This window comes from Ambystoma mexicanum, chromosome 8 (assembly GCF_040938575.1).
Source record: "Ambystoma mexicanum isolate Mex_15411 chromosome 8, UKY_AmexF1_1, whole genome shotgun sequence".
Classification (NCBI taxonomy): domain Eukaryota; kingdom Metazoa; phylum Chordata; class Amphibia; order Caudata; family Ambystomatidae; genus Ambystoma; species Ambystoma mexicanum.
In genome coordinates this window covers 1,465,303,775-1,465,323,070 of record NC_090929.1, presented here as the reverse complement: position 1 = coordinate 1,465,323,070, position 19,296 = coordinate 1,465,303,775, and the positions used below count along the sequence as shown (strand labels likewise).

Sequence of the window (19,296 nt, the reverse complement as noted above, 5' to 3'; positions counted from 1 at the left end):
CCTGTGGGACTGTAGGATAAGCCGTCTTGACATCGGTAGAGGATGCTGCTTGTACCACCAGACTTTCTGGGGATGGGTGTTTAGACAAAAACTCTGGGTCTGTGGAAGATACCCTGTACTTTGTATACAGTTTTTTATTTACTGCTGGTATTACATCTGGGGTTTCCCAGTTTGTCATGATCTTTCTCTGAAGAGCTTTATGAAAGGGCACCACAGGATCCTCTTGTGGGCCTTTGTCAAGAATATCCGTGAGGTCATCTTGTTGGAAAGATTGTGAAGGTGCAGACCACCCTGTGAACTCTGTAATCCTGGCCATTAAGGCTCTGTAGGGGGTTTCAGCATGCTCCCCCGGGTCTGGCTTAGCAAACTCCACCTCAGGGGAAGTGTCTAACCCACTTGCCTCATGTAAAGAATCATGAGGATCCTTTAATCTGCGCTCTTCAGAGGCAAATTCCTCTCTAACTGGGGTTACAGGTCCCTGTAACTCAAATGTGTCTTGTTCAGACAAATCACCCTCTTCTAAAATTGAGGATATAGTTCTCAATTGTTCTGAACTCATAAAGGGAGTAAATCCCATTTCCAAGGCAGAAGGTGCCGAACTTGTCATTATTGGCCTCGAAAGCGTCGATGTCGTCGACGCCGACGTCGAAGGCTTCGAGCGTGGCGTCGAAAACAGAGGTGGAGGCCTCGAGGACCTCGACAGAATTGGAATTCTACTCGACAATATCGAAGCCATCGACGTCGAGGGCCTGGGGATAGTCACTGGATGTGTGGTAACCGTGACTTTTCTTGGCGTCGACGCCGGCGTCGAGTCGACAGACCCGTGTGTCGAAGGTCCCCTCGACAACGGCGTCGAAGACATCGACCACGACGTCGATGGGACCTTCGTCGACGGCGTCGACGGAACCTTCGAGGAAGGTTTGGAGGTCATAGTCCTGCTCGAGTGTTCGAAACGCGCTCGAGAGGTTTCTTTCGCCGGGTACTGCGACTCGCGGCGTTTTTGACCTTCGGTTCTTTCGACCAGAGCATCGCTCTCGGCAGTCTTCGAGGGGGTCGAGGCCGCTTTCTCGAAGACGCTCATCATATTCTTTCGGAATTCCTCCCATTCAGCCCGGGAACTATGTTTCGTGGGGCAAGGGATTCTTTTTGGCGAAACAGAGGAAGAGGAAGACGGAGAAGGGGATCTTCGACGTCTCCTCTTTGAGTGCTTCGATCTCGAGGAGTGATGAGACCCACTCCGAGACCTGGAGCGCGAATGGTGACGAGGAGACGAATGTCTCGACTTCGTCGACGAAGAAGAAGCTTTAAAAGTCTTACCTTTCTCCAGCTTCCCCCTACGCTCCTTCAGGGCCTTAGCTGTCATGGACATACAGTCCTCGCATTCCGAACAATGGTGTTCAGCTCCCAAGCACCACAGACAAATTCTGTGAGGATCGGTCAACGACATCTTTTTCCCACAATCTCGACATTTTTTGAAGCCGGATCGAGGAGTTGTCGGTTCCGACGAGGAAGCCATCGAGTACGGATCGAATAACTCGAGGTAAATAGGATTAATCTGACTAAGAACTGAGCAACGGTATTCCGAGGCACTGAGTAAGCGCGGAAAAACGGAACTGAGCAACGGACGCTGCGCGCGGCCTTTATAGGCAGGATGACGTCGAACGTCGATACGGCGGCTGTCGAGGGACATCGACTCGGAGGACGTCGACGCGCAGCGCCCTCTAGAGAAAAAATTTTCCGAGGCCAGCAGAGCTGGAAGGAGATATCTAAGATGAGGAATACGTCGGAGGACACAATCCCTTCGAAAAATCTTTTTGCTCATCTCATTGTCAGAAATTAAGAATTCCTTTTTGACGTTCACAATGCAAAAAGAAGAAATAGAGGTCCATAAGGTGTGAGTAACCTAAGGGCCCCCTCACTTCTTTTCCCCCCGGCATCCTCTGCTCAGGTGGCCAGGGAAAGGCCATTGCTTAGGGATCCCGACCCTGAGGGTGTATATGCGAGGGAGGATCACATGGGTGGAGGAAACCTAGTAAGTGCAGAACGGACGTCCTTGGGTGAGACACGGTATTCCCCATTTCCTTTTCACTATGAACCTTCTGTCCCCATGCCTTTTGTAGGTTACGTTCAACCTTTCCCCTTTTCGTCCTTTTGAAGTGGCCCTCAGAAATGCCATTGTTATACTGGGACAATGAAGAGATCAACTAGGAGACACATCCTCATTTGGGCGGGATAAACACACATCACACTCCTCTTGTTAATACAGATAAATATCAGCAAAGTACCAAAACGAAAAGGAAACAACCAGGAGTTATACACAGTTCCATTCATTCACACCACTTTTGTACTGAGAGGAGGAACAGGGCTTTGGAAGGATTCAATTGCACTAGCCAGGTATGTCCAGCTACTAGGTATCACCATGAGCTACTAGGTATCACCATGGACAGGCAATTAAAGTGAAGGATTCGCACCTGCAGTCATTTAACAAGTCCCAGGTGTATAAGAAGGGTGACTGCTCAGCAGACAGAGATGGACAGCCTGGAGAGGACGACGCAGCTCTTAGAAGCAGAGCAGGCAGGAGCGGAACCGGCTTGAGGGAAGCCATGCTGAGCTGGAGTGCGAGGGAGAAGCCGGGGCCAATGCTGGCCATGAGAAGATCAAACATCCTGCTGCTCTCTCTGCCTGTTGTCCACAGCAGGAGCTGTGGGACACTGGAAGACACCCGATCGCAGTAGGTCTCTCAGAGAGCGAGAGGGGCTCTCAGTAGCTCCTGCTCAGGAAGAGCAGAGCTACGTGCTGCAGAGGACGGCGAGCGCTGCTCCCTGGAGGTCCTGCAAGGAGAAGGCTGAGTGAAGAGAAGACAGGAAGCCAGTAAGCCCGAAGAGCGGCCACAAACCAGTGAGTACAAAAAAGGGAGCACTCATACCGCGGCTCTCCGAGGGCTGGAAACTAGCATGTCTGAATGCCAAACAAAATGAAAACTATTACAAGTGCTATGGGAGCCCAAACCAAGTGGTTTTGAGTGCCGGACAAGCGGCAAGATGTTACAAGTACTTTTGTTTTTGAATACCGAACAAGTTGCAAAGTATTACAAGTACTTTTAAAAGTTGCAATAAGCATAATTGAATACCAAACTAACTAAAAGATATGAGTAAATTTGAATACAGCACAAGGCAAACGCAAATGATGAACACTTGTGAATGAAGACAAAGCAAGGTGATGCAAAGGGGTGAGCATCACAGAGTGAGTTGTGTGAGACACGTTGTGGCAAAGCCAAAATAAAAAATGGCCAAAGATATAGGAGCTCAAGGAACTACAGGTTAAGAGAGAAAACCTGTGTTGGCAAAAACCTGAAGAACACAGAAGTATAACAAAATGCACAGGGTTATCGGTTACGTGACCTGTAATGGGTGGACAGTTGCTGAAGTGAATGGTAAATGCAGAAACAGAACTATCTATGTGAATTATTGAAAAGCCTGGATGACCAAGGATTTGAAATGGAACTGTTTTGTAAGATAGAAGATTTGAACTGATTTTTGTTTTGGAATTTGAAAGAGCTGAATTCTTGGGGAAGAGAAACCCTGAGACTGTGTGAGCTGTATACCAAGAAGGTTTGGAATAGGTATTGAAATTGTGACTAGAAGGCCTCAATTGGTATGGTCTGTTTTGCAAGCTGAAAGATTTGTCCTCTTGGGGAAGAAAACCTTGAGACTTTGTAAACCGTGTTAAACTCTTGGAGAAGGGAACCCCCGAGATCTTTTGAAACTGTTCTGAACTTGGAAAAGGGGAAAATAAGTATAGTCCTCTATTGGGGAAGGTAACCCCAAGACTTGTGAACTGGGTGAAGAATTTAGAGAAGAAAAACCTGAGACTTTGAGAACCATGGTGTACTCTTGGGGAAGGAACCCCAAGGTCATTTGGAGAACTTTTCTGAACTTGTGGAAGGGGAGGAGGAGTATAAGCTAAGAACTGGAAGAAGCTCAGAACTTTAATTGTGAACACCATTTCTTTTTTCTGCTGACATCCTGACACATTGTATATAGTTAGCTATGAGGACAAGTATGGGTTTTGGACACAGACAGACTTTTGATTGGAACTTACTGACACAGACTATCCTTTAGTTATCTTTAGGTAGGGGAATCCCACCTTAGCATAGGGCAAGTAAGGCTTTACCCCATTCTGACATTGAAGTAAAATAAAGCTTTTACTTAGAAAATGGAAGCTGTTGTCTGTGTCTTACTTCATGATGCCTTCACAAAAGGCACTTTAATAATGAGGAGAAACATTCCAGGGAGTACAAACATATAGCAATTATATCCACAAAAGCATGGAATGTGACTGAAATGCAGAACATTCTCTAGGAAAAGGTTACTGCCCATATCTAATCCAATCACGCCCAAGATTTCCGAATTCTTATATTAAACACTAGGGCTCTTAACTAGTCTTGACCTTGCTCCAGCAGCAGCCCATTTAGTGGTGGTAGTCCCAAAGGTGCTGGTGCTACACAATACCCAATGGAGTGTTTTAAAACATTAAAAAGAAAGTAACTCTGTACCTTAATGCCAAAGTGAAAGCCCCCTAACAATCCAAATATGGTGTTGATGGTTGTTGATGCCCCTCCACATGGTTACTCCCCATATATACTTTTGGGAGTGGGTTTTGACGCGAGAGGGAGTGTGGATCTCTTGATGGAGCTTTATGACTCAAATGAGCAGATAGCTAGTGGAAAACCAACCATTTGCAAGGATATGAAAACACACAAATCAGGTTTTATATTGTACGATTTGCTGGTTAACCCGGTTGTTACGCACACCTGGTCTCTGCGGAGGCATTGGGGCATGGTTGCAGCCCTCCCGGGGGTGAGGTCGCTCGGGTCCGACTTCGCCTTCTGCGCTTATGTGGTGACTGGTGGTAATAGGTGATGCTGCTCGGGACTGCTCCTGCGTGGAGAATAGGGGGCGTGAGTATGCCAGCTTGTGCGCCTGATCCCCTTCCAGACCCCTTCTCCCAAACCGTGGTACCCGTGGGATGCGCTTTCCCTGGAAAGCTCACCGGTTGATTAGTTTTGGCAAGCACTCCGTCCTGCTGCTTCTGGCAGGGGCGCTTGAATGATCTGGACCGGGTTCCTTCACTGGTCCCTTGCACGTGGTAGTCCAGTCCTGCTGCGACTAAGCCACTATACTTCAGGTAAGTGTTACTGTTAGCCTTTGTCTTTCCTCATCTGTTTTTGTTGCATTGTAAAGGTTGTTGTCTTGTATTGCTGTCCGTTCCACTTTTGATGTTTGCTCTTTTGCTTTCTTCCCTTGCAGGTGATGTTGCCGGCCCGGCAGAAGCTCCGGAGCTCGAAGCGGCAGCCAGAGGGAATGAGGAACGAAGCTGCAGCGGTACAGTAGCTGGTAAGTTGTTAACTAGGGGGCGCGCAGGGTTGAAATGCGGCGCAGCCCTAGGACGGATGATCTAACCTTGTCTTTCTGCTTCTTCACAGGGTTCCAGTTCGGGGATGCGGAGTGCAGTGCTGCAGTGTCGAGATCAAGATCACTGGATGTCAGGAGATGAGTCTGCAGATGAAACGATGAAGCACCGGTTTCCTGGAGGTGAGGATGCAGGAGAAAGCCTGGTTTCAAAAGTTAAGTAAACTGGTGCAAGCGGCAGTGATCGTCACGTTGCACGCGGGGGCACATTAACGCAAAGCACCGGCCTTAAGGATGGAGCAGTTTATAAAGCTGAGCTTCTGAAGCCACGCCCACCAGGTTCAGCCTGCCTGCCACACCCTGCCACACCCAATGAGTCAGCACATGAAGACCAGGCCTAGGGAGCCACACCCGATGAGTCAGCACATGAGGATGTTCTCTGGATTAAAGGCTTTCAGCTCCTGGAAAGGTCTTGTAAAATAAAAGCACTCCTGCACTGAAATAAAGTAAAAGCACTCCTGCACTGAAATATAGTGTTCCTGCTCACATCTCTATATGAGCCTGGCGCCAAAGGCGCCATGACTGGGTCCAGCTAGGGCCCCTGTGTTTATGGGTCCCAAAGGGACATAAGTGAGTCAAGTGACCCATTGCCCCCATCACTAGATGGTGTGGTTTTTGTGTTCTGGGGCCTGTGGCCATGACAGCGGGATTTCGACAGGCATTAGACAAGATGGCCGGGTAACAAAACTATATGCCTATAATACCGCATTGACTGCACTTAGCCTTGTTGGAACGAAAGCTGTAATGGCATGGGAAATTCTCGGGGGATAGGCTGGGAGGGCGATGAGGAATACCTTGGAGGAACAGCCAGTCGAAAGAACCGTACCAGGTGGTAAGTAACTTGTTCTTCGAATGGATTGTGTCCTCCAAAGTATTCTTCATCTATGACAGACTCCCAAAGCAGTATCCATGAGTGGAGGAGGGAGAAGAATTCAGACATACCCAATTAAATGGCAGAGTAAAGCACTGCCTTACCAAAGGCAACATCCTGAGCATGGGAAGTATCCAGGGAATAATGCTTAACAAACATGTGTATGGAAGACCACGTTGCAGCATCACAGATGTTCTTTACTGGTACACCCCTCTGCAGGGCTGTCGATGTAGCCATGGCCCTGGTGGAATAAGCCTGCAAGCCCTCAGGAGGATCCTTGCCAGCCAACCTGTAGCATTCTGAAATAGTGAGGATGATCCACCTAGACAAGGTCTGATTAGAAACTGATTAGGCCCAATCGGTGTCCAGTATACTCCACAAAGAGCTAGCCGTCCACTCTGACTATGGATATTGTAGAAAGATAAAAGCTCAATGCCCTCCTAGGATCAAACCTATGGAGTCTCTCCTCGTCCTTACTAGGATGCAGAGGAGGATAGAAGGCAAGGAGCACCACCTTCTGACTTAAATTAAATTCGGACACTACCTTAGGTAGAAAGGACGGACGTACTCTAAATACAACCCTGTCCTTGTAGAACAAAGTAAAGGGTGGCTTAGTAAGAAAGTGCCTGCAACTCGCTCACTCTATGAGCAGAGGTAACTGCAACCAAGAAAATAGTCTTAAATGTCATCAATCTCAACGGACAAGAGTGCAAAGGTTCAAACGGAGCACCCATCAGAAACTTTAAGACCAAATTAAGGTCCCAGACCAGCACCTGAAAAGGCAACGGCGGGAACACATACGTCAGAAACTGAGTGATCAGTGGAATCTTAAAATAGGAGTTTGTTCAAGCATCCTGTCTTAGTCTTCCGTCCTTCTTGGGAATAAAGAAATACAGGGAATACCAACCCTTGTTCCTCTCCGCCACAGGCACTGGTTCTATAGCGCCTTTCTCTGGCAGGGTCAAAATCTCCTGCACAAGGATCGGATCTGCGCCTGATAGTAAAGAGGCTGCGGCTTGAGCGGCCTTGGCACCCCTACCTCGTCCACCATGAGGAAACTTACGTTGGCCCCTCACACCCTTCCAAATGTGGAGTAGTTGCGAAAGGAACCCCTCCATTGCTGTCCCCTAGGACGAAAAGGTGGAGCTTGTCTAACAGCTGCGCCCAAAACATTTGGCAGCTGCTTTGGAGGTCTGCAACCTCTCAAGGCTTTCGTCACCCTTGCTGCTAAACAGATGCAACCCGTCAAAAGGCATGTTGAGAAGATGATCCTGCATATCTGGTGCAAACCCCGACTTCCGCACCCACGCAAATCTGCACATCACGGTGCTCGTGGCCATGGACCTGCTGACACTATAGGCAGTGTCCAATACAGACTGAAGGGATTCCACACATGGCATCCTTGCCATTCTTTACAACAGCTAGAAAGCCACCCCTTTCTTCCCCTTCGAGAATATGCTCAGCCGCTAAAGAGATGCAATTCCACAGAGTGTGCGAAAACATTGCTAAGGCACAGGTGAAGTTGGCTGACTTCAACGCCATACTCCCTGCAGAAAATACCTTGCTTTCCCATCCATCCATGCGGTTATCGTCCCTATCAGGAAGGAACGTAGGGTACGCTGCCTGCTTCGAGGTGGCCGTAGCCGCCTGAACCTCCAAACTTTCCGGAGTGGGGTATGTAGACAGGTAGCTGGGGTCGATACAGATTGGGCAGTACTTCTTTGTCAATGACTTGTTCACGGCCGGAATACTCTCCGGGGTGTTCCAAGTAGCAGCCACCCTCTTTTGCAATGCCAAATGAAATGGCAACTCCGGGTCAGTGGACGGACCCTGATCCAGAATATCTGTAAGATCATCTTGATCAAACTGCACCGGAGGCCTGGCCTAGCCCAGGTACTCCACAACTCTCAAAATCAATCTCTGATAAGAGGAGTCAGCATGATCCCCTGGATCCGGCCTGCCGGATTCCATCTCAGGGGAAGTGTCAAGGCCACTGGCATCATGCAAGGACTGACACAGATCCTCCATCCGACTCTCTTCAGAAATGAGACACTCCGGAACACCAGGACTCCCATATGGAAGACCAAAAGGCCCAACCTCCTCCTCTGACCTTTCTTCGTCCTCATAAATGTCCTGGAGAGACTTAAAGAAGTCCTTCGTTGGGAGAGGAGTAAACCTCTTCTGAGTACAGTCTTTACAGACTTGGAAGAGGCCTTCCTTGGAGGGTCCACAGTCACAGGGACCTCAACCGGTAAATTCGTCCCCAGATGGCATCGATGGCGCCGTCGACGATGGCGCCAACAGCTTCGAGGGCCTGACCGGTGGCAAAGACCCAACAGACGCACACAATGGGCAAGGCGCTGATGGCATCGACACCTTCAAGGACATCGAGGATTTCACAGGTTTCGACAGAGACGAAGACTGCAACCTGGACCTGGCATGTCTCTGGTGAACACCCGATGCCTTGTCCGAACGGGGCCTCGAAGGCTCCCAGTGTTTATCATGCCGTCCACCTGGGCCCAAAGGCGCACAAGTATCTGGGCGAGACCGTTCCCTGCCGGCTTCGTCAGAAGACGCAGACGGAACTGTGCCTTGGGATTGAAAGATCTTCCACATCTGCACTCGGAAAGCATCCCACTCCTCCGGGGCCGAGGATTTGGTGGGGCAGGTCACATTCTTCAAGGAGGCGTCGTCCGAAGAGGACGAGGAAGGCAAACGGTGACGTCGCTTCCTGGACTGCCGCGACGAAGAGGATGAGTGACACGAACTTCTGCTGGACCTGGAGCGCTTGGACTTCTTCCGACGAGGGGAGTCCCCTCTCGAACCCATTGGTCGAAATACCAGCCGACTTGGATTTACGGGGCTGGGACACCCTTCCTACCTTCAACCTCCCCTTACGTTCACGCAAGGCCTTGGCAGTCAACAACTGGCACTTTGAACAGTCATCCGTCGCGTGGCCGTCACCCAGGCACCATAGACAAATTCTATGCGGATCCGTAATCGACATCCTGGAGCCGCAGTCCCGACATTTCTTGAAGCCAGACCGTGGGGTCGTTGGGGTAGATGAAGAAGACATAATATTGTAACTTAACAGTAAACACGAGGTGTGCCGAGTTTTACGAAGCAAACACGTTTGCGGAAAAAACGGATCCGAAGCTACGGGCGCCGTACGTGCTACTTATAACATCCAATGAAGTCACCTTCGATGGAGGCCTTCGAGAGACATCGACCCAACGCCATCGATGCAGGGCGCCATCTGCCGAGAAAAATTCCAAAGCAGCACAGCTGTAGACATTACATGTCATAGATGAGGAACACGTTGGAGGACACAATCTATTCGAATAATAGTTTATAATTGTTCTTTGAAGCCTTGCAGTTGTCATTTGAACATGTTTTTAATATATAGAGAGTATTCTCACCATTTTCACTATTTGGCAGAACATTTTGTATGTCACATTTGTTAAATACCAAAGATCTGCTGATGTTAGAAAACTGTCAATGGTGATGGAGCCTCTGTACCCTCCAACCTCAGCCCAAAATGCCTTTCTGAAAGAACGAGGCCACAGGATCACACAATGCTTATTGCAACTGCCCTGTGCTGTCATTTTGCATGTGTTTAATGGCTTAGTAAAACAAGTATTGGCAATGCCAACAATTTGAGCTTTTGTGTAAGCATGAGATAGGCACTTGTCAGGCACAGCCATGGTTGTATTAACTGGCCATTGATGGTACTAGGTGCAAAATGGAGCGAGTACCTGGGCATTTAATAGCAGTGCCTGGCAAATGCCTAATACTTATACACAAGCCAAAACTGTTGGCTTTGCCAATGCCTGGTTTTAACAGGATTTTGGTAAAGGACACGCACAGCGCTTACAAATCGAGCGGCTGGTGGTAGTTCTGGTTAAGACATTATTACACCAGTAGCTGGTTTCCAACTCCAATGAAGTCTTTAACTCTCAGAAGACTGCTTTGAAAAAGAACTGCTGGTAGGCACTTTTTAGTGCACAGTTTAATAGTAAGACTTGATTAAAGTGAGCTCAAAGAGTTCCCAGGAGGAGGTGTTTTGGGCAGGAGAGGCAGGAACTGTGTGGAAATGGCCATTGGGATTAGCAGGCCATGGGCAGGCAATGGGTGGGCAAATAACCAAACAGCACCTCTACCTCCATTCATATGTAAAACCTAATGCTTTGTATGTCATATTTCTGTGGGTTTGGACAGTAAATTGCACATTTTGGAAGCCATTTATCCACAATATTCGCGGGGGAAACCCCTGCACCAGCCTTGATGTGGGTTGGACTCACTCGCTACGCTCACTCCCTCCCTTCCTCCCTAATTCGATTGGAAGAAATGTACGCCCCACCACCTTTCAAAGTCACCAGCCGCCACTGCTTGGTGAGCTGGTTCACTCTTGTAAGTCGGCAGGGGGGACAGGTGGAGCAGTATCATGCGACGTCTCTGTATATGTCGGGCCAATAAAATCTTTTCATCAGGTTGGTTTGAGTTCTTTTGGTGGCCAAATGTCCACCTGCTGGATGGTTATGGGCCAAAAGAAGCAATGTGTTGGACGGGTACCAACGGCTGTTCTTTCTCATCCCCTGTCTTGTATAGGAACACCCAACGATATGGACCGTTCTGGTGTCTGAACCACAGAAGCTGCCAGAGAGTGGGCTTTTCTCATTGTCTGCTTTTTCTCGAGCCGTTTTAAGTGAGGGATTGGTTACTACTTCTGTCTCCTCTATGTCCATTCGAGTGTACTATTTTATAAGATGGCTTTCCTTCAGAAACTTTGTCCTTTGATTTCCTTCTTGATCTTCTTTAGGTTGGTGGGCGGCTCACTATAACCTCGCTTGGGAATGGGTCTTCCCCTAACTATTCTGTGTCTCTCACTTCCATTAGGTCAGAGAACTGTGGTATGTCTGACCCTAAGACTACTGCAGAGCTTAGGGTTGGTAGAATGGCAGCCTGTACCCCCAATTTATGTTCTTGATCCGTACCTTGATTAGCTACCTTGCAAGGGTATTCTCTCACATCCACATAAACACATTTTATCCGAATCAGCCTGATCAGGCCCTTACCCCTTGTACTTACTTGTGGGACCACATCTGTTTGTTGACTTCTGCTGACGAGCCTGGCGTACGTAGAGAGGTCATCTACATTGAAATTCACAGAATAGAGCTATTTGAGTCACTAGAAATGTTGCATGACTCCAACCTCCATCGGGTCAGGTACATTCCTCTTGGGACATAAACGTGCAATGTGTCCCTATTATCCATATTCAGAGCACTGGGACTGTCTGGGTAAATCACATTTGGTGGGACAACATCTATCATTGTGGAGTTTTCATTCCTTGGGAATTTTCAACTGTGGTAGGTGGGAGGGCCCTGGCACCCAGTTGTCCTGGCATTGGTGTGGGCTTCGCTGGATTTAGAGGTCCTGGAAAACGGATATATCCTGCCCTCTGATATGCAGAGTTGATACTTAAAGCCTCTGGTAGACTGGGGTGGTGATTCTGCCGAACTCACCGCTGTAATGGATTGGGTAAGGCTTCCAGGAATTGCTCCAATATAACCTTCTTGGTCAGTCTGGCCAAAGGCGTAGTCGATGGTTGTAGCCATTTCTCTGCCATATCCTTCACTCTATTGTATAGTTGCTGGGTGTCTCACCATGCCCAGGTTTGGTGCCCCTAAACTTCTGTCCGTATGCTTCTTCGTCTAAGCCCAGAGTAGCTTGTTTAATGTTCACATAAGGTGTGTCCCCTATATGGTTAGCCTATTAGTATGCGCCATGCACCGGACCAGTGAGTAATGGAGCTATAAACTGACCCCACTCATCTTGAAGCCACTGAGCGGTTTGGGCGATATGCTCAAAACACGTAAAGAAAAAGCTAGAAGTCTCCTTCATGGAATTTCTATAACACTGAAGAGTGGTTCACAGGGTGTACTTGAGCCGTTGCCACCACGCTGGATAACTGTAGTAGGGTTTGCTGATGATTTTCTTGGTCAGTCGTTTGCTGGTCCACTGCACTTGGATGGCTTGTTGAAAAGTCTGCCAATCTGCTTGGGCTTGTTGGCTCTGTATTTGGATCAGCTGTTGGAGGTGTTGCTGTCCATCCAACAGGATCTTCAAAAGCCCCTCCATGGCATTCTCGATCCCACTTCTCACATCACTTTGCGAGACAGAGATGACAGAACACCAGTGAGTATTGGAACAAGTTCGTGAAGGATGGGGCTACCTCAGATTAGCTGCGCTGGGGAATATCAATATAGATTGGACTGCTGCTATGGTAAGTGCACAGGGGCTTCCCCACAGCTCACAAACACAGTAAAAATAATTACTGCACCATGTCCCATGCGCATGCCAATGTTCATTGTATTTAGGTTAATTTAAGATTGATAGTGAAGGATCAGAACTAGCAATTTGGTTAGTTAAATATTCTCATAAATATTAAACTGTTCTGGCAGAGATTGCTGATAATTGTTTTAATTCTATTTCTCATACATCCCGTCTATTCTCAAATAGAACTGGTGACCTGGTGCCAACACATGTTTGGACCATTTCCTGGTCTTTATCAAGGTTGAGCTTTACATACATGAATGCCAAAACAAACCGTAAGCCAAAACATAACATATATATGAAAAACTTTCCACAAAGATAAGTTGGCAAAGTTGTAAAAAAAAAACATCAAAAAGAGAAAACACAAGAAAAAGATAGAAATAGAAGAGAAAAACATGGGAGAGAAGAGAAAAATCACATTAGTCATTTGTACAGGCACATACTGTCATTTATACTTGTTCTTTTATGTGTACGTTCCTTGCATCACGTACCCTGGTTGACCCTCAAAATCCAATGTTACATCTTGGTGAGTTCTTGTGAGCTTACCGCTAGATATGGGTACGAAATTGACAAAAAAAAGTGTTTGTATTGATCAAAGTCTCTTAGTACACATGAAGCCATCAATTGGATTATCACCATCCCTCTTCTGCAACTCGCACGCCCTGATACAAATCATGTGAATGACCACCCACTGTGTCTTAAGGATGCCAAATGTCCAAATAGCTGGACAACCCAAAATTGCCTGCCCCCACATGCATGTGCCCAAGCTTGGCCAATATCAAAATTGCAAACAACTTAATGCAGGACAATTGCATTTGTGGTCTGTAGAGCGCACATGTTTATAACATGTATCCTTGCACGTGTGTTACCTCTTAATCTACCGTTCACTTCCTTTCAGTGAAATGTTTGGATTTCCATTCTCCAGTGTTGTGAATGTAAGCAACAGACAAAGGAGAAAGAAACATCTAGTCTCACAATCTACTAACTACATTCCACTTGCCTTGTTAGGTTTGTTTATGCAGAGTTGTGGCGGTCTCCTTGTTAGGGAGCAGCCTTACTCACATTGTGTTACCGAAAATTAATTTTGCTGGCGCCATTTTGGAACTATGGCAATTTAGACATATGGCATCCTTAAGACACAGTCGGTGGTCCTTCACATGAGATTGGTATCAGGGCATACAAGTTGCAGAAGGGGTGGTGATAACCATAATGACTGCTTAATGTATACTAAGATACTTTGATCAATGTAAACACTTTTTGGTATCAATTGTATGCCTATATCTAGAAGTAAGCGCACAAGAACTCATCAAGATGGAACATTGGATTTTGAGGGTCAACCAGGGCACTTGGAAAGGAATGTTCACATAAACAAACAAGTATAAATTACTGTATGGGCCTGTACAAATAACTAATGTGATTTTTCTGTTTTCTCCCATGTTTTTCTCTTCTGTCTCTCTCTTTTTCTTGCGTTTTCTCTTTTTGAATTTTTCTCTCACAACATTGCCAACTTATCATTGTGGAATGTTTTCCATATGTATGTCATGTTTTGGGTTACGGTTTGTTTTGGCATTCGTGTATGTACAGCCCAGCCATGATAAAGACCAGAAAATGGTCGAAACACGTGTCGACACAAGGGCACCAGTACTATTAGAGGATATACAGGATGTATGAGAAATGGAATTAAAACAATTATCAGCAATCTTTGGCAGGACATTTTCTTATTTCGGAGAGTATTTAACTAACCAAATTGCTAGTCCTGATCCTTCACTGACTATCAATCGTAAATCAACCTGAAAGCAATTAACAGTGACATGCGTATGGGACATGGTGCAGTAAGTATTGGAACAAGATTGTCTCGTACAGTACGTTGTTTTTTTCTTGAATAGAAGTAGTCGGGTTACTTCACCCGCCCTTTTTTCTGGGTACATGTCCTTATTGAGTATGGACCTCTCTCCTATCAGGCTTCTCTTCTTTTAGTCCTCATGGAATCCATATGACCAGAGAGGAGGCTTCTCTCGACCTTCCTTCCTCCTAGAATATTGTGTCTCAGTCCCGGTGTTGTAGGATAAGCCCTTGAATCCCACCAATCCCTGTGGTTTTCGGTTAAACCAATGTAATCAGCGTTCTTCATCTGAGCCCCGCCCCCTTCTTTGGGGATCCTGGCTGCCATCCAATCAGAACTCGTAATGCCCGTTGGTCCTTTCCCAGAGGTCCAGCCCTCCTTCCCCATTGATCCTGGCCCTCTGTCGCGTTGGCCATGTGTGTCCGCCATTGCTGTGTTCCATGTGGCACCTGGACCCTGGTGTGATGTCGCTATCCCCCCTTGACAACTCCGGTCTGCATGTCACTGTCACTAGACTTGCAGCAGTCACCCATGGTGACAGCTGACATCAGGAGAGCTTAACCGCTTTGGTGCTCTCTGGTCGCACTCCGTCCTTCCTGGACAACTTGGTGGCGGCCTACGACTCCACGTCATCATCAGCATCTATCCTCGGGTGATGGTCCCTCTCATGATGGGGCTCCACCGGTCTCTTTCCCCTCAGTAAGTAGGGTCCTGGGTTGTTCGGGCATCTCTCAGACTTCCCCAAAAGTTGACCTTTCAAAATCACCTACAGTGGAGAATAATATCCAAGATAGTTCAACATTCACAGCAATGTTACAGAACACCTTTAGTACACTGAACACTATATGGTAGCCCTTATGCATTGCATTATATGTTTGAAAATAAATGTAACTACTTTTTTGTGCCCAGTCTACATATTTTAAAAAATGTAAAATGTCTCTTGAGAGTTTGCGCTCTAACATTAGGTTGTCCACCCAATACATTTTTCTGGTTACATTCTATTTTAAATGTTGTATTTAAAAAAAACCTGTATACCTTGTGCTTTGAGCCCATCAATAAGCTTGCCAAAAACGCCTTTGTGAGATTTTCCATCTGGATGAGTAACCAGCACATCAACATCCCCGCAGGTCAGCTTCCCTCGTCTGAACGAACCACATGCTACAGATAGTAAACCAGGATTGATTGAAAGCGCAACTTCCCTGACCTTCAGGAGACAAAAAAAGAGAAAGAAATAGACATGAAGTATAGAAATAGCTGTACTCACACACACATTCTGATCTTTTGTGCATAACAAGGTTTGCAACAGGTGTTCTCAGAAAACTAAAAACCATAGTGCTGCCTGAGTATTGCTCTCTGAGGGGATATCTGTACGAGTAATGCTACATCGCGGAGTTTATTTAATCAGTTTCTTTTATTTATAATATGTGCATTGCCCACAATACAAATGGACTAGGCTTAAGTTGCTGATTTGACACAAGCAGAATAGAGAACTGAAGATGGTGCTGCTGAGCAGCCTGCAAAATGGCTGCCTGGTGCTGATCCTCTACCACAGAAATTAGTTTCCACATGTTATAGGCCCCACTATAAGTGGACAGTACGGAACGAGACACAGTGGCAAGGTGCACGAGTACCCATAGCACTGACGAGAGAAACCTGGAACAAATCGTCCCAAGTGAAGCAGAGATGTTGACCTCAGAGTGCTGAGCTTGTGGCGTCTTGCCGACGCTGTAACAGCAGCGCCGACTGTGTGACAAGGAGGGATTGCTGCCTAGCAGATGGCGGCATGCGCTTACAGAGCCAGAGCTCCTGTGGTGAGGATCTCCTGGGCTGTGGGCATGAGCGGAGGGCCCCAGCCTGAAGAGGAAAGGCTGTGAGGGCCTCAGGACCCGGACTGTGTCACCATGAGCCGGCGGGGGCATGGAGTGGGCCTCGCGTCAAGAGAACACAGGGCGTGCATGGCCCCTCCAGGAAAGGCTCGAAGAACTGAGGAAACAGCGCTGCAGACTGCAATTCGCCAATCAGGGGAGGCAGAGAAGGGGGCGCACAGATCAATACAACTGCGCGGAGCCCCGACCCACACTTCTGTGTTGGACGACACTGTATGGAATACAGGGGGAATCTAAATTTCTCCATCCCCCCTCCCCGGAATATTAGCCAAATTACGAGGCATACTGCGTCTGCACAGGGCTTGAATATAAACAGAACACAGGGATGTGCAGGGCCCCTCAGGAAAGACTGGTGGGCCAGTGGAAACAGTTTAGCAGATCGCAATTCGCCAATTACAGAAGGCAGAGCGGGCGGCACACAGATTAATAAAACTGAGCGGAGTCCCAGCTTCAAACCCCAATTGGACGACATCGGATGAAATTGAGCTGGGCACCTTTATCTCCCCTCTGCAATCCCCCTGGAACATTAGCCAAGCTACGGGGCGGACTGCGTCTGCCTAGGGCTTGAACACCACGAGCAAATGGAATAGACAGTGCACAGCACCGGGCAAAGCGAGGTGATGGCGAAGAAAGGCGGAAGAAACAAAAGGCAAAGAAATATGGAGGCCTATACACATCAGGCTGCTAAACCCTGTGCCGAGCCTAGTACCACGACAGGTGATGCTGTCGTGCAGTCAGGGCAGGAGGACCCCGACCTGTGCCAAATCATAGCCACCAACGAAACTGGATTTGACTCTGTTAATGACAAACTGGATGTTATAACAAATATAGGATCCCTCAGAGCCAAAATGGAGCCAGAAGTACTATAACTGAGGCAGAGACTAGAATAAGCACAGCAGAAGACGGCAGCCATGACTTACAAAACTAAATGGCCAAGACGATGAAGAACCTTTAACATAGCTCTGCCGAAATGCGATGACCTAGAATCGAGATTGAGGCGAACAGCATCTGTACCGTCAGCCTTCCTGAGAATATTGGCAACAGCCCTACGGAGCAGATAGTCGATCAGCTACTCTGTCAAATACTGGGAAACCCCACTTTCTCCAGCACCTTTGTGGTTGTGAGGGAACACTGCACGTCGGCGACCAGACCGAGTCAGGAGCACTACCAAGACCCATTGTAGGTCAGCTAATGAACTACAGGGACCAGATTCTGCATCTGGCATGAGAAAAAGGATCCCTACAGCATGAGAAGTAAAGTACACATTTACCCAGACTTATCTACGGCAGTACAGGTAGAACAACGATCCTTCCTATGAGTCAAGAGGCTACTGAGGGAAATGGTGGTCCAGTATGCTATACTCATTCCAGCAAGACTGCGGCTACATTACAATGACAAATTGTTTTTCTTTACAATACCCAAGAAAGTGGTGAACTTTGTCGAGGTGAGTATACCAGTCTGTAGCAGTGGGAAAGTGGCACAGAAGCGGGAACACACTACAGACAGTGTAAGGGAGACAGTCTAGAGACTGGACCAAGGTGCTTGGACTCTCCTTTTGTGAAGTGCCATGATCAGGGGTAGCTTAAACTAATGGGCAGGGTTTGAATTAATATGTACACAACACCATGTTTGCAGTAGAGAGGCATGCACCAAACTTTTTGACTAGTTAAAGATATTTCTGATGAACAGGTAGCCGAGGTAACAAGTCGATGAAAGGATGCTGGGTTCCGTTATGGGCTGTTAATTTTGTTAGGGAGGTGAAAGGAGATGGCATCACCCTGATTGGGGGGAGGCGGTAAGAGGGGTAACATCAATATACCACAAATGAATGACTGACAATATCTGGAATATTAAGGGGATGGGGAACCTGGCTAAGTCCTGGAAAATTATGTCCTACATGACTAGACATTGAATTCATATTATACTACTCCAAAAACACATGCTACTGGCACTTTAGATAACAACTTTGCCCTGTCATGGGGAAAGCACAGATACTTCACAAATTTTACTCGATCCACTCCAGGGGGTAATCATTTTAATACACAACTCGTTGAAATTCATCTTTTTAGATCAACATGTGGACACAGAGTGGAGCTATGTAGTGGTACTTTGCAAGCTAATGGGTGTCTAACTGTTACTGGTAAATACATACGGATCATACGTGGACAACCCACCCGTTATGTCAAGATCTTTGGCCTGAATGAGTTGAACCCACTCATTCAGACCATACTGGGGCGGGGGACGGGCGATATGAACACTATACTTGATTTTCTAATGGATGGAACTGGTGTTGCATCGAGGCATCTGTGCAGGGCGACGCGTAACACAAACATGATTATGGGGCGATTAGAACTATGCAACTATTGTAGGACACTACACCCAATGTCACGAGAATACACATATAATTCCACAGTACACAACATGGCCTCAAGTACAGACTTGGCGATTCAAGATGGCCGCTGGAGGGAGAAAGACACGAGGAGTGGCGTTCCATCCTCATCGGCCCGCAACTGAGCTGAACGATAAATATACGCACCAGTGAGCTTGGTGAAAACCCATCAAAAGTGCCTGAATATGCGGAAACGATGGGCGTGTAATCTGCCCCAGAGATGATGAAAGGGAGAGGCCGCAGATGAGAATCGGGTGCTGCACTCAGTGCTCACAGGGGAGCGTATGCCACCTGCTAGCCAGGTGAGCGTGAGCGGTGCCCCCAAGGTGGCAGACAGCCAGGGAGCCGCAGTAGGAGAGTAGATTCAACCCACGCTGAATCGAAACAGCAGGGAGACCCATGCCGGGCTGCGTGATCACCGGCGGTGATGCGTCATGAAACCAGAGAAGCCCGGCTTCAAAGAAGATGCAGGGCTGGAACACAACCAGGATCAGCGCAGTGGA

General features: G+C 47.5%; 1 protein-coding gene across 6 annotated transcripts in view; it reads right to left on the bottom strand.

Moving 5' to 3' along the window:
• The window catches only part of POLL (DNA polymerase lambda), an 810,864-nt gene that overhangs the window by 53,820 nt on the left and 737,748 nt on the right, over window positions 1-19,296 (bottom strand). For all 6 annotated transcript variants that reach the window (XM_069611635.1, XM_069611636.1, XM_069611632.1 and 3 more), the window contains one exon: window positions 15,554-15,722. In XM_069611635.1, the coding sequence (XP_069467736.1) occupies window positions 15,554-15,722 (169 nt within the window). The remainder of the gene's footprint in view (window positions 1-15,553; window positions 15,723-19,296) is intronic.